The following is a 16,356-nucleotide window of genomic DNA, read 5'->3' on the forward strand; positions in this document are numbered from 1 at the left end:
AAGATTCAGAAAAATTACCTCTCACATACCCTTTTCTTAGTTAGCTACAGCAAAATTAGGAAGTCAATGTTAGAAACATTTTAGGTTGCTTCCCAGCACTGACTTCCCTCTTCTCCAAGTTCTGTTCAGTATCCAACCTTTCCTCACATAGCCTAGTGTGCTTCAGGAAAACCTGAACCCACTCCCCTATCCACAAGTGGTGAGTCTGACTGATACAGAGATAATCATTCTTTCCTTTCCACAATATTGGTTCAGGGACTAGGCAAGTCAGTCAATCAAATCATGGCATGCTTCCAACCAGTTCAAAAATGGACAGGTAACATGATTTGGGTCAGTGAGATACAAAACAAAGTTTGCTACCTGATTTCTGGGAAAGAATTTTCCCCTCTCCAAAGGAATGACCACAAATGAATGCCCTTCTTCCTTCAGACCACTATACCCACAGACCCATTAGACAAGCTGTTCTAAGGATAAAAAGCCAAACCCAAGGAAATCCAGCCAAGGGAATTACAGAGTGTGTCACTAGATCAAGCCCAACCTGAAGCTGGCCCTATCTCTGGACTCCCAGTTAACTGAGTCAAGAAACATTTTTTTAAGCTTTCTCCGCTCCTTTTCTATTATCTATAGTTGAAAGGTCCTAGGAAACAGTAGTTCTAAACCTAGAAAGTATATGGGGAAGGTGTACAATGAAGTTTCACATGAGTCTGGAAGGAAACTGGTTCAAAATTGGGAGGGTCCAGAGGGGACTCAGTAAAATGCCTAATATAAGGGAGCATTTGGGTGGAAGCGGGGAGACAACAATTGGAAATGGTAAAATAAGACAACACAGGAAAAAGATTCTTTCAAAACTTCTAGGAAAAGTAAATGACTACAGAAAAAAGGGAATGTGATCACAATGTGACTCTTGGCTCTGCAGTAAATAATATTTATACAGTCATAGTAATGTAAACCCAGTATATTGACTTAACCAAAATTAGGGCTGTGACTATATTGGGAAGATGGAATGAGAGAGGGGGGACTGGGTGGTATAAAAACTTATTTCTTGGCCTCACCCCAAACAAAATGGCAGAGTGGGAACTTTGAATAAACAGCAAGAACTGACTTTCTCAAAGCAAACAGTTAAAGGACTGCAGTAACAAGGCGCACATCAAATCAAGGAAAGGGCTACTTAAATGTGGTAGGGTTTCATGGCAACCTGGCTGGAACACCTTTTGGCTCAGTGCAGGGCTCACTGTGCTTACAGGGCAAATTCCTGGTCCCGGTTCCAGAGAGGGCAGATAACCCTCATGCACACACTAGGAACAAGCGTGCAGGGCCCAATCTGTCTGTCGGTAGCCTGAGGGACCTGCTTATACCAGAAGTTGCCCTGCATGTACAAGGTGGCTCACAGCTCTTCTACAGTCATATCATGCTGCCTGGGCAAGGGATTATTCACCATAGAACATACAGTACAGGGTTCAGGCCTGAGAGGAAACTGTTCCTAGAAAAGAGGGGATATTTACACCTGTGTAAATGGGGGAATTCCAAGGGCCAAATATGCACGTCCAAGACAAAGATACATAGGCAGAAAGAATTAGGGAGGTCCCTATGCTTTGCTGTTCTCCAAACTCATTGCATGGATACTCCCTAAAAGAGAGTACTCACACAGGTCAATGCGCAAAGACTGGGAAAGGTGTTCTCTTTTTTTCCTTCTTATTTATTTATTTATTTACTACCTCCTGCCATTCAAGGAAAGTTTGGTCATTACACTAGCTGGTTACAAGCTTAAGGAGCAGATGGCTCAGAATCTAAATTTCAGCAATAACACATTAAAATATCACAAGCCCAGGTTTCAACAAAAGATTACCAAACAAAAAAAAACCCAGGAAGCTGTGGCCCACATAAATGAAAATATTAAAGCATTAGAAATCATATCAATTGAGATGATCAGACCTGTGACATTCCGGACAAAGACTTAAAAAAAAAAATAGTCCTATGTAATTCCAAAGAGCTAAAACTAAAGGAAATCAGGAAAATGATACATGAACACAAAGACAGTATCAACAGAGAGATGGAAATTATGAAAAAGAAACCAAGCAGAGTTGAAGACAAGAGTAACTGACATTAGAAATTCCCTAGAGGACAGAAAATATGGAGTTATTAAAGTTTACCACCAGGGAAATCCCTGATACTATGTCAAACACTGGGGACACCCAAATCAATAGGCCAAGCCCTTGATCTCGGGCCTTGCTCTTGTGAAGCTTATGTATGTAGTTGAAAAGCTTAGCCTACCTACAGGCATGCTTAATAGTTACTTCTGGAGGACCTCTTTTGTTGCTTAGATATGGCCTCACTCTCTCTAAGTCCAACTCTGCAAGTGAAATCACGGCCTCCCTTCTATGTGGGATTTGATGTTCAGGGGTGAAAGTCTCCCTGGAAGCGTGGGAGATGACTCCCAGGGATGAGTCTGGCCCTGGCACTGTGGGATCAACAATGCTATACTGACCAAAAGGGGAAATGAACTGTAACAGATAAGGTATCAGTGGCTGAGAGAGTTCAAATATAGTCAAGAGGCTACTCTGGAGGTTGCTCTTATGCAAACTTCAGTTAGACATTGCCACCTATCACAACTTGCCAAACCCCAACCAGGATCATTCCAGTCAATCCTAAAGAATAATTAGGGCAATATATAAGATTCTACAAGGGTTCCATGCATTGGGTAACTTTCCAGATGTGACCCTGGACCAGATTAGATCTGAAACCTAGAGGGCCCAGCCTTTCCAAAACATCGGCTAGTTCTACCTCCCTACCCCTCAGTACTGACAGCCCCTTCCAACATGCAAAAGTCAGAATGGACATAGCCCAAATATCCTTAAAGAGTGGGAGAAGGATCAAAGGTGATGGTAGAGGTATACAGAGAAGGTAAGGTTTCACAAATTAGTATGTTTCTTTTGGTCTCCAGTGTCTTAGAGCAGCTAGAAGTGAAAACCTAAGATTGTGGAATTGTAACCCATGCCAAACTCAGAAATCTGTTCTACAACTAATTATTGTGCCATGCTTTGAAATTTATTGCTTTTTTGTATATATGTTATTTTTCACAAAAAAGAAAAAAAAAAAGTCGATTGTGATGATAAGAAACATTCCTTCTAGCCTCTAATGTTCTGGAGCAGCCAGAAGGAAAATCTGTGACGATGGTGGTAGCCAATGACAAACTCTGGGATCTGTCCTATAACTACTTGTTGAAGAGTGCTTTGAAAACTATTGCTTTTTTCTTTCTTTGCTTTGTATGTATGTTATAGAATACAATAAAAAAAGTTTAAAAAAAAAGTCAATGGCTTGCGATGTACTTTGAAATTTATTGCTTCTATGTTTATATGTTACTTGAAGAGAAGGAGGAGTATAACAGAAATGATAGGATTTAACAAATGAGCATGACTGCTGAACGATTATACTGATATTTCTGTTTGTTAGTCTCCAGTGTCATGGAGCAGCTAGAAGAAAAAATGAACAATTGTGGAACTGTAACCCACACCACACTTTAAAATCAGTTCTATAACTACTTATTAAAGTGTACTTGGAAAAAAAAATGTACTTGGAAATTTATTGCATTTTTGTACATATGTTATATTCCACAATTTAAAAAAATGTTTTAAAAAATTCCCTAGAGGTATTCACAGCAGATTGAAGATGGCAGAACAAAGAATCAGTGAACTGGAAAATAACTGAAATCATCCAATCTAAAACACATGAAAAATAAATGAAGGAACGTGAACAGAGGTTGAGGAACCTATGGGACGCTGCCAAATGTTCCAATATATATATTGTGTGAGTCTTAGAATGAAAAGAACCAGCAAAATAAGCAGAGATTATTCTAAGAAATAATGGCTGAAAACTTCCCTAATTTAATACAAGACATGAACATACATATCCAAGACACTCAAAAAATGCCAAGCAGGATACACCCAGTGACTGACACTGCACCATGTTATAATCAAACTGTTGAATGTCAAAGTAAAAGAAGAGAGATCCTGAAGGCCACAAAAGAGAAGAACCTGTCACATATTAGGGAGCTTCAACAAGATTAAGTGCTGATTTCTCTTAAGAAACCATAGAAACAGGAAGTCACTGGGAGGACATATTTAAATTGCTGAAAGCAAAAACTGCCAACCAAGAATTCTATATCCAGCAAACTATCTTCCAAAAATGAGGGAGGGATGAAGACATTCTCAAACAAACAAAAGCTGAGGGACTTCATCACTAGACCAGCCCCACAAGAAATGCCAAAGAAAGTTCTGCAGGTTGAAGGGAAGGGACACCAGACAACTGACTGAAGTCACATGAAGAAATAAAGATGTTCATGGGCAAATATAAATACACGCTCTACTGTATTTTTGATTTGTAACTCCACTTTTAACTTCCTCCAGCAACCAAAAGGCAAATGCATAATTGTAATGATAAATCAATGGTTCAGGACTCATAACATGTAAATATGTAATCTGTGACAAGAACTACATACAGATGAGGGCAAAGAAGGATATAGGTGGGAAAAGAGAGATTCAGAGAGCAGAGCAGAATGACATGGCCACAAGAAGCAGAGTCCACCAGCCAGCAACCTTTGGAGATGGGAGCTTCATGAAACAGGAAGCCAGGAGAGTAAGTTAGCAGATGATGCCGTGTTCACCAAGTGCCCTTCCAGATGAGAGAGAAACTCTGTGTTCCCCATGTGCCTTTTCAAATGAGAAAGAAACTCTGAAATTCATCGGCCTTCTTGAATCAAGGTATCTTTCCCTAAATGACTTAGATTGGACATTTCTATCATTTCTATAGACTTGTTTTAATTGGGACATCTTCTCAGCCTTAGAACTGTAAACTAGCAATTTATTAAACTCCCATTTTAAAAGTCAAAAAAAAAAAAGAAGGATATAGGAACAAACATAGTTTATGTATGCTACTGAAGTTAAACTGTTATCAAAGCAAATGCGATTTTTATAGATATAAGATATTAAATTTAAGCCCACAGTGGCCACAGGGAAAGTTTCAGAGAATAAACAAGATCATAGAGACAGAAAATAGAGTAGAGGTTACAAGGAGTTGTGGGCAGGGGTGGTGGGGGGTTGATGCAAATAAGTGTTGGGTCCCTGTACGTGGTGAAGGAAAAATTATAGCGACAGATGGTGGAGAGGGCACTGCAACACTGTGAATGGGATTAATCCCACTGGATGGCATTTGGGAGGGGGTGGAATTTATGTTGTATATGCATTTCCACCATTTAAAAAAAGGAGGAAAGACACTTCCTGCCACAATGGACAAGGAGCAGTGGGACGTGCCTGCTCAGATTGTTCCCCCATACCACACCATGAGCATCAGGACCCCAGAACTCCCTGCACAGACGGATGGACATGAGCTCCCTTCCTGGGCCTACGTGGACCTATTTCCTGCATTTTCTTCCCAAAGAATGGCTAAAAGACAGCTATTTATGGAGGTGCACTTGGACGTGCAATGCAGGATTACAGGGACCACTGGTTGAGGCTCCAAAACCCATTCGCTCCAACCTGCGAAGTTGAAGTTTCATGAACTCTAAATTCAAACCAAGCCTTCAGGTTATCATGGAGGCACGTGTGCCAACAAAGGAGGACAGAACCTAGGTTTGTTAGTTTGATGTATAATTTCTAAACATTTAGTCACATATGGGCTTTCATTTGAACTCTTGCTCTGGGCCGCACAAATGTTAGTGATGAGAATTCAACTCTGCCTGTTTTGGAGTTTGGTTGCTTGTTGGAACACATGCTGCTATGAACCACAGTGCCTTGAAGGCAAGTAGGAATTAAACAGACCTCAGCAATCAGTGCAAATAACTTCTTTGTATTCACAGAAGGACAGAAGGCCCAGAGAAGCAGCTAGTGTCAGGAATGGAAAAAGTTGGAGAGTTTCAAATAATCAACAAAATCCAAATGAAGGGGAAAAAAACATACGTTTATACACATAATAAGAAACTAAATGTAAACAAACCACTTATAAAGCATTAAAATGACTAGCACTGTTTATTGTGGCCACTGCTGTGCATTCCTTATTTAGTTATTTTTTCTTTATATTTATTATTTCAATATTTTTGCTATGAACCTAAGAATGATAGCAAAAATATGCTTTATGGCAGAACTCAACCAATTATTTAAGTGAAACCAATTGAATAGATGAGTCATGTTAGAAAACATACTTTATTATATAAATTTTCTTTAAAATTAAAAGTAACACTGAGAAAAGTAATACTTAAATTCATAAGTCTTTAAACACTGATTCTAAAGGATATCAAATTCACTCCACAAGAAATAAATATCCCATGTTAAACATACACACCAGGTATTTCTAGAATGTTTTAAAAAAACCTCTACTGAGTACTTACTCCCAGAAGCCAGGAATTTTTATGTCACAATTAAATCTTAAGATATTATTTTAACTTTTCAAAAGAAAAGAAATGGCATTTTAAGAACTTAGCCAATAACTTCCAAAGATATCTATGGAATGAGAAAATGGAAAAATGATTCCAAAGATTATTTTTTTCATGTTTGAGATAAAACATCCTCAATACCTGAGGAGATTGCAGTTTAATAATGTTTTGCTGGGGTAAAATATATAATTGCATATTTTCAGGTCTGTCTGTTAGTAACCTGTGTTTTAAGAAATAGTTGGAGGAAGATTCAGCTATTAGGTTTATGAAATGTATACTTGAGGTGACAATACAATATAAAGTGAGATTTGCAAATCTTATGTGTTGGCAGTGTATAACAAGCAATCATCTGTAAATAAACTCTTAATTTTCAATAGCACAAGGAAAAAGAAAATCTTCAAAGTAGTGACAGGCTTTGGATTAGATTTTTGAAGTTTGAAGATGCAATTTGCATAGAGCAGCAGAAAAGCATTTAACCTAAACCTCCAAAATTTTAGAAAGGAGAAGGTCAAGTAGTGCAGGATTAAAACAGAAAAAAACAAAAGGAAAATGGAAACATTAGGATGCAATTTTTGACTGATCATTATCTGCATAATGTCCTTTGCAATCGTTGATGTTGGCTATTAGAGTTTTTTTAAATGTTCTATTTTATCCCCCATTTTTACTTCTAGCATTTTTGTACTGATCAACTCATTAGTTTTACTCTCCATTCTGATTCCCTAAAAAATAAAAACATATGCATTTAAACACACACACAAAAAGTGCAGGGAAGAAGGAGGAACTACAGAGACAATGACAAATGTAGTGCATGATACTGGGTGGGACTAGGAATGGGGGAAAAAAGACATTTTGGGGACATGGGAAAAAATTGGAACATAGAATGCAAGCTTTTTATCAATGCTAAATTTCTTGAACTTGGCATCTGCATTTGAGCTGACTGCAAGGGTGAACGTCCTTGTTTTGTGGGAGATACACATGGAATATCACGTGTTCAAGAAGTGTGATGTGTACAGCCCTCTTTCAATTGTTCAGAAAACGGATGGAAAGATGGATGCATAGATGGTGGATGCACGAAATTATGTGGGAAGAGTAACAAGATGTTGAAATGGGTGGATCTAGGTATCTGGGGGTGGGGAATGTTGGCGTTCTCTGTATGAGGTCTGTATTATTTTGTAACTGCCTTATAAGTTTGAATATTTTGAAATAAAATGTTTTTTAAAACCTATTTTTCATTTATCACAGGAAAAATAAGGAGATCATGTCTCAAAGTGATATATCAAGAAAGAGTAGCACATGCTTACTAAAGGCACACAAGTGTCTACAAGATGAAATTACTTAAAAAAAGTGTTTAATTCTGGGAAATGGGATTGGAAGTGGAAATATAAGTGTTTTTTTACAATAAAGCATCTTAACACTGTTTGACTTTGACATTATGCATGCATTATACTTTTAGGAAATAAAATATTAAAGCACTAAATGTAAATAAATAAAAGATATTAACTGAATGCTTTTATGATTCTGTTGAAATGACTATGGTTTTTCTCTACTAATGTATTAATATGCTTAATTAAAACAAATAAATAAATAACTAGGAATGGAATTCCTGGGTCAAAAAGTTGGTGTATGTTTAACTTCATAAAAAAAAAAAAAAGATATTAACTGAAAGATAAGGTCTAGAAAAACACCGGGAAAACTGAGAGTGCAGATTTAGTGGGGTGGTCGATTATGGTCACTTTTTTCTTTTTATAATTTTGTCAAAGTTAAACTGTAAATTCTTTATACTGTGCATACAATTGGGAGAGAAAATAAATTGAAGAAGAAATGCAAGAAAAGGAGAGATGAGCCTCAAATCCAGGTGGGCAGAAGGCCCCTCATCTGCCACATGTCCCCTCCTAGGCAGCAGCTGGGAGGCATCAAATGCCCCCCTCCCTGCACAGAAGGGAGGCTCCAAAGCCAAGGGCCAGAGGCCAGCCTTTCCCCACGGCCACCAAAAGGCTCCTCGCTGTCTCCACACCCCCCTTCCCAGAGCCCAGCAGATCTCCCCAGGGGCCTGGTCCCTGAAAACAGGTCAGACCCAGAAGAAAAGAGGCCACACCCCTTCTGCATGGAAAGACTCTGCCCAGCCTCCCCTGTACCCGAGCACGGGCCTGAGCCAGGTGATCCTTCTGCCTAAGGTTTAGGTTTCTGTCCCAGGTGCAAAGGGTACAAAGGGAGAAGTTACCTACCACAGGAGTCACAGGTGAAGCAGTCGGTGTGATACAGGCTCCCCATGGCCTGGCACGCCTGCCTTGCTCCATAGATGCCGAGCCCACACTTGATGCAAATGCCTGTGAGAGGAGAGGCAGGATGTGCTGTGGTTAGCCCCCTGGACTCCCCATCCCAATGCTGACCACCTGCCTGCCTTGGGGCAGGTTAACTTCCCTAGGCCTCCAACACTCAGTTACAAACAACTAACCTGGGAACAGTAAGGGAACCCATTACTCAGGGTCTGCTGCTGTTGTAGTCTTGAGGATTCAGAGCTCAGCAGAGCACCTGACATGGAGTCAGAGCCGACCGAAGCTGTCCTCCCCCATGCTCCCCATGAAGCTATCACTGTGCCTACAGGGTGTCCTAAGACCTCCTTTACCCACTGGCTATTCTTGTACTGAGAGAAGATCCCTTCTGCTGTCTAGGAATCAAATCCTATTCTTCAAAATAAAAATACTAGGGATACTAGGTAGTTCAGTGGTAGAATTCTCACACACCATGCGGGAGACCCAGGTGAGATTCTGGGCCCGTGCACTTCCCCCCACCTCTCCCCCTACCCCTCCCCCACCCCAAAATCAATAAATGGTGCTGCAATAATGGAATAGTCACATGGAAAAAGAATGAAACGTGACCCCCACCTTACAGCATACTAAATAAATATGCATATTTCCTGATACAGACACAAAAAATGAAGACCAGATGGGCACATAGTGAGCAGGGTCACTGACCCTTCCCAGCCAGTTTCCTCATCTGTGCCAAAAGGTCCATTTTGTCCCCTCCCCATTCAGCACCCAGACACACCACTGGCCTGCCAGGTGCAGGCACAGTTCAGGGGTTGGAAAATCTGTAATGCACCAAAATTCTCTCCCTTAAAGGAACCTGTATTCTAGTGGAGGGAGACAGACAACAGTTGTTAACTAATCTGTCAGTGCTGGGGAGAAAAAGAGCACTGTTTAAGAGCACATCTGAGTGTGTGATTCCTAATCACCTGCTGAAAAGGTGATACTTGAGCAAAGGCCTAAAGGAAAGAAAGAAGGTATCTGGGATTGTTAGATAGAATTGGGGACCATCCCTGGCAGCATAGGGTCAGAGGTTCAGCAAGTAGGGTGCTGTGGAAAAGGAAGTGGAGCCCTATAATGCCAGGGTGAACCCCAGGTCTAGCCTTAGGGCACCACTGGCCAGCTGTCCCAGAGACCCAGACAGTGGCCAGCCATCCCAGACATCATGACTCCCCTTCAGAGTCAGTCAGAGTCTCCCACACCCCACACAAAGGGCAAGAAGACAGCTACCATATTCCCTCTGGATCCTCAATCTTCTGGCTCCAGGACAAAATGTCCTCACTCTCCTGCTTCCTACCAGAACACTCTCCCTAACACATAACCATGCTTCAAAAACCCCTTCTTGCTCCATCAGCCACCCCATTTCCTGCCTTCCCTCAGTCAAGAAAGAAAGATGAATTCACACTTAGTTGCATCCTAACCATCCACAACTGCGGACCTTCAGCCCTGATCTTGCTGGAGGGTGGAGCATCTCCTCCTCTGGTTTCCTCAATACAACCTGTCCCTGGCTTTCTGGTTCTTCTTTTTCCTTCTCAGATCTGTTGAGGAGCTCTGTCCCGGGCCTCCTTTGCCTCGCTCTCCCCTGGAAGTTCAATCCAGACGCCCCCAGAACGAAGCAGGACGTAAAGGCAGCCTGGTGGGGACCCTGGCGAATAGTGAGCGGGCCCCCCAACCCGAGGGAACGGCCATGCCTCAGCTCCAGCTGACCGCTGCTTGGTGGCAGCACAGGCCCACATGCCAGAGAGTCTTACTTTTCAAAAGAAAGTTACAAATCTAGATCTGTAGAACTATTCCCATACTGAAATTCGTTACTAATTAAATGTCTTCAAAAAGTGAGGGCTGAACATACCCAGTCTGCAGGCCACCACATGCAGCTGAGGCCTTACTCCACCTTCCAGGACAACCCCACCCACACCCACGCTCACCCTGCCAAGGGTCACTGGCCGTCCTCCTCTCATCCCATCCTCTTCTCTGCCTGACACATCCACCTCCCAATTGCCCCCGGACTGCGACGCCTGCAGAGCCACACAAACTGCTCCTGTGCCAGTTCTCACCAGAGGAAGCGGCACGTCCCTGTACCTGGATTCCAGGAAGCCGCCAGGTCTCTCCTCTGTCTGTCATATCCAACTCTGAGTCTTGGCTCCTCTGTTCCCTGATCCTGACTTCATCCCTTCCCCTCACCCCCCACTGACCTGGTTGAGACACTGTGTTTTCTCATCTGAACGGCTGGTACATCAGCCTCCTTGCTGCATCCCAGCCTGATTCCCAGTAATCCACGCCCCAGCCCCAGCCAACCTTATCTTTCTAAGGTGAAAAGGGTCCACCCTCACACCGTCACTCTTTCGTCAGCTCTGCAAACCTGACCTTGTCCCTTTCCTGGTTAAGTTACTAGAAGAAGCGGTGAAAACCTGGATTGTTTTCAGAATAAACGGTGAAAAGAATCGACCTCACGGGAAGCAGGATGGAAAGCTGGACAAGGGTGGAAGCTATTACCTTCTACAATGAGGTTTTTTGGCCTTGTTTGATTTTTCTATATATGTACTGGAGGCATCATTTTAATAAAAATACCTTGAAGAAGAGCCAGGAGCACGCAGCACCCCAGAAATTAAGGGAACAGAACATTAAGGAAAGCCTACACAATGCTGTCAGTTGCAGCAATGAGGTCCAGACAAGGAGACCTGAAAAATGTGCCTTGGAGCTGGGGCTGGGAAGTCACCAGTGTCCTGGCAGACAACTGAAAACAGGGGGGAAGGCGAGGAGGCAAACACATTTCAGCGGGACACCGAGAGGGAGGGGGCACTTTTTGTGGTGATGCAGGCTGGGGGGATGGGGGGTGGATTTATTGATGGCTTAATTGGTCATTTGAAAAAATTGAACGAATGCCCTAGAAGATATCAGTATAAAAGAAGTTAAAACAGGCTGAGCACCCCGGAAGTGCACCATGCGCCTCTTTCAAATGCAATTCCCTCTGCAACCTCCCCCAATAGCCCCCTAACCTTTCTCATGATTTCCATAGTAATCGCTTCCCTGCTTTTCTTTTTCTTTTTTTTTTTGAAAGAGTGAAATGAAGGCTCATCACAGAGGGCCTACTTTTCTTTATACTTTTTTTATTACACAAGTGTGAATTCCTAGCACCGCAGTTGGGTTTCTGCTGAACTCTTTTGCCTACCCAAATGCCTAAATAATTACTCAAGTGATTACATATATATATATGTGTATATATATATATATATATATAAAATCTTGTAGGTGTCTTTTAATCTATAGGTTCGGGAGAGGGGAGAATTTGCCTCTTTTTTTTTTTTTAAATATGAAAGAGTCTTGTACATATTTCTAACCAAAAGACAAGGGTCAGTGAAATAGGAAAGCTGCAGTTGGAGGGGAGGGGTGTTGGACACGTATTTGAAGGAGTCAGGGGGTAAGGGGCCCAAAGCCCCAGCAGACAGACTGTGGTGCTGGCTTCAAGGTTCCGAGCAAAATGGAAGGAAAGGGCAGGGGCTGGAGGAGAGAGAAAGGTTGTTGGGGGGGGGGGGGGAAAGAGTTGGCTAAGGGGAAGGAAACCAAGAAGAACGCAGGGGATGGAGATAATAAGCCTGAATTAGACCCAGAGGCTCCCTCAGCAGCCCCTTACCACCTAACACAGCAGCAGAAAAGGAGGGCTGCAGCTCTTAGAACGAACATTCAGCTAGGCAGACAGCAATTAGAGGGATGAGAGGTATGGGCCACACGCAGGCTGGCATCAGAACTGAAGCTGGAGTGAAACAAAACGGGGTGTGGCCCTGGGAGTGAGTGGCTGAAGAGAAGGCCTGAGGTTACCAAATTTAAAGAGGTTTCCGAATCTGAGGCCGTGGGCTGGCTGATGAAATTGGAACTTGGAACTTGAAGAGGAGACACAGAAAGTTTCAAAAATGTCAAATGAATGGCAGAGAGGGACCATAAGGTCAGCTGATGCCCGGGCCAAGGGGAAGGGATGGTTGGAAGAGAAGAAACACACTCTGATAATGAGGGTTACCAGAAATCACTTGGACTCACATGACCTACAGACTTAATTTTTTTAAATCATATTATATAGGTTGATTTGTATAAAAGTACCATTTTGTAGCTCAAAAAGGGGCCAAAGAGCAGCAGTAACATTTAATGCAAACAAAGGGCCCATATTTTTAAAAATCAAGGTAGTATCACCTGAGTCTGGATTTCTGGCTTCTTTTGAAAAAGACGTTCATCACTCATCTTCCACGTGGCTCCTACGGGTGGAGTAGAGCAGCTGCTCCCTTTTAGGAAAGCTGGGCTCCCCCGCTTCCCGTGCCACAGTGTTCTACCATCAGCTCCCCTCCTTCTCACATTCCCTGGCTGGGTCTATGGCCACCCCTGTTCCACAAAAACATTTCACCAGCTGCTCTGGAGTCCACAGAACACAACCTCACCCTGGTTCCGACCCTGCAGTACATGGGGTACAGGAGAAGGCGCAGTCACCCCGAAAAAACACTGGAAAGTGTGCTCTCCAGGATACAGCCCTGGTTTCTGCTCCTGTCACCTGCCTGGCATGAAAGACAACACTTTCCTAACTCATCCTCTTGTTTCCAGGCCACCCGACAGCAGCTACAAGATATGCCAAACGATGAATTTTCACCCTAATCTCCCAGATGGGCCTGAATCCCTTCAGTGTTCTGCATCTCAAAAGCAGGCCAACCCCGCTGGCCCCCACACATCCTTCAAAACCTGATCGCTTCTGGGCTGCAGCTCCTGGGAGCCTGGTGGAACAATCTCACATCCTTACTTCGCTCCTTTTACCCGTGCTCTTCCCTCTGCCTGGAATGCCCGCATATGGTCTGGCAGATGCAGCCTCATCTGTCAAGATCCAGTTCAGGCCAGCCCTGAGCTCCTCGCTCCAATGAATGCATGGAAGAGACAGAATCCCAGGAAAGCCTCAGTCCTAGGCATGATAATCCACCCACCCCCTCCAAAGCCAGGTGCGGCATCTCCTGCTTATCAGGGAGGGAAGGGAGCCCCGTCTCAAGGCCCCACAGTACTTCTACCCTTCCTCCTAGAACCTCTTGCTTCTCTGAGAGCTGTAGAAACGACTAGGGGGGAGCGGGCAGGGGGCCGGAGCCAGAAGGGGAAAGGTAGGCTGTCAGCGGGAAACATCTCATACACACAGCCCAGCGCCTAGGCAGCCCGGTGCGAGGGGCTTCATCCCTCCTAACCCCCACCCTAAGGGGGGGGGGGTCCCCTCCCTGACACACTCTCCACCCATCATCAAAGCCTCGAGTTAGGGGCCTGCCCCTGTTCGCGCCCTACACTCCTCAGGGAAGGCGGGCGCCGGGATGGCTGGGTCCCTACACAGCTTCTGCTCACCACGCAGGGCTAAGAAAAGACCATCTGAAATGGCTTATGCTACCTATTAATCTGGCTTTTTCTCCAAGTTAGAAACAGTGCATCAACTCCCTTTGCCAGAACACCGTCTACGGCCGGGAGACCTAGAGGCGAAGGCGCTGTTTTAAACGCCGCCCAGATCCGGCGGTCCCGGTTCACACACCCTCGGCGAAAGAAACGACGCCGGCTTCCCAGTGCCCCCTGAGACGCGCTTTTCTCGTCCTGGGCCCCCTTCCGACAAGCTCCCGGCCCATGCCGAGCTCTCTTGGGCTGAGCCGGCCGCCGAGGAAACCGCGGGAGCTCGCTCACCGAAGTAGTCCCGCGCCGTGCGCGCCTCCAGCGCCTGCTCCAGATCCCGAGTAAGCGCTTCCAGGCGCCGCTCGGCCGCGCTCGGGCCGCCCTCCCGGCCCGAGGGCAGCTGGATTGCAGGCAGAGCGAAGGGGGCCGGCCCAGCGGGCTCCGGGGACCGGGCCGGCGCGGAGCAGGCAACCGGCAGCAACAGGTCGGCGTAGGCACCGGCCGAGCCGCGGGATCCGAGACTGGACACGCTGGAGCGGGCGCTGCCCCCCGACGGCGGCCCGGGGCCAGGACGCGGGTCCGAACGGCCAGAGCGCGGGCTACCGTGGCGTTGGTCGTAGCCCAGGCTGATACCGCTGGAGCGGGCGCTGCCGCCGCCGCCGTCGGAGCCCGCCAGGCTGGCCCGCGGGCTACCCGCCGGCTGCACACTGGGCTCCGGGGCCACCGCGCGCCGCGGGCCCCTCTCCCCACGGCTCAGTCCGTCCGTCCCGGCCTCGGGACCGCCGCCGCCGCCCTTCCCTCTGCGGCCCAGCGCCTGCGCCGTCTCGTCGCCCGGCCCGGGCCGTGGACCCCGCCGGCCCCGACCCAGGGAGTCGCCGGCCGGCTCCGGCTCCCGCAGGGCCAGCCCGGCCAGGAGCAGGGCCGCCTCGTCCGCGGCAACCCGGGAGCGCTGCATGGCCCGGCCCGCCGGCCCTAGCGCGTCACCTCCGCCTCCGCTTCCCGCCGCCGCTTCGGCCGCGCCGCCGCATCGTCCGCCAGAAGCCCGGAGCCCGCCCCGGGACCCCTGGGCGCGGGGCGGGGCCGGGCCGGGGTCGCCGCGCCGGGCCGCGCGGTAGGGGGACGCGGCGCTCCGCTCGGTGGCGCGCGCGCGGCGGAGGAATGTGCGCTCCGAGGCGCCGGGCCGCGCCCCCTCCCCGCGGCCGCGCGGGGGGCGGAGGGACTCCTTTGCGGGGGCAGGAATGCGAGGAAGGAGACTGCGCTGCGGCTCTGGAATGTGGAGGAGTGGCGGCGGCGGCGGAGCCGGAGGGGCGCGGAGGCCCGGAGCTAGAAGGAAAGCGCTCAGGCCGGGCCCGGCCGCTGGGGCGTGCAGCGTGGGGCCGGAGGGGCCCTCGGGGGTAAAGCGAGAGGCCGGGGCGCGCCAACCACCGAGCCACTGGGAAGATGTCGGAGTCCCGCGGGCTGAGCTGGAGGTGGCCCCCAACTCTAGGCGAATCCCGGCCGGAGAAAGAGGGGCATTTGACAGACGTTCCCACATCCTTCCCCCTCTTACTTCCCCATGCCTGGCAGTCTCAGGCGCTGGCCTAGGCAAACCCAATCTGGGGCAGACAGCGCTGCGCCCGCTCTGGGGCCCCTAAGAAGACAGTGCGTCTCAGGTAGCGGCGCTTCCAGGACCTCGCTTGACACCCCCGAACCCCAGCCTGGCCCGGGGCCGTATGGCAGAGCACTAGGCAACGCCTGGCTGGTGGGGAAGGCGCGGTGCTAGGAGCCAGGGTGGAGTGGGGACTGGTCTTCGCGCAGGGTCGCTGTGCGTAGGCCCCCAAGGCCAAGCCGGAAGCAGGCCTCCAGCTCGGAGTGGACGGGCGAGCCTCGGCTAAAGCCATTGCGAGCAGCCCCTTTGAAATGTGAAGACCCCTCCCTTTTCCAGCACCCGCCCTCAGGGTCCTGGGTAGGCGGGCGAAGGGTGCTCCCGAGAGCACCTGCGCTCCCACAGGTCCTGGGACAGCTGTGGGAACTACATGGTGTCTAGGCTTTTGTACCCAGGAATACAAGCCACAAAGCCCTCGTCATATATTTCAGACGGCTGTAGGGAAGAAAACCAAACCATTACCTGTCAGGACCTGGTAGGTCCAGGAAAACAACCTTCAGTAAAGAGCTCTCTCTTATCCAGGCAACAATCCCCCCACCCACCCACTCCCACTCGGGGAATTCGTGGAAAGTCTCAGGAGTCAGGGAGGC

The 16,356-nt window shown here is 47.2% G+C and overlaps 1 protein-coding gene across 1 annotated transcript in view; it reads right to left on the reverse strand.

Annotated features, from left to right (window-relative positions):
* The window catches only part of WTIP (WT1 interacting protein), a 41,143-nt gene extending 26,067 nt beyond the window's left edge, over positions 1-15,076 (reverse strand). The window contains exons 1-2 of the mRNA XM_077132200.1: positions 14,413-15,076; positions 8,650-8,751 (exon numbers count right to left, since the gene is read on the reverse strand). Coding sequence (XP_076988315.1) covers positions 8,650-8,751; positions 14,413-15,076 — 766 coding nt within the window. The remainder of the gene's footprint in view (positions 1-8,649; positions 8,752-14,412) is intronic.
* Between the last annotated feature and the right edge of the window lie 1,280 nt (positions 15,077-16,356).

The sequence above is a fragment of the Tamandua tetradactyla genome, chromosome 16 (assembly GCF_023851605.1).
Source record: "Tamandua tetradactyla isolate mTamTet1 chromosome 16, mTamTet1.pri, whole genome shotgun sequence".
NCBI lineage: Eukaryota > Metazoa > Chordata > Mammalia > Pilosa > Myrmecophagidae > Tamandua > Tamandua tetradactyla.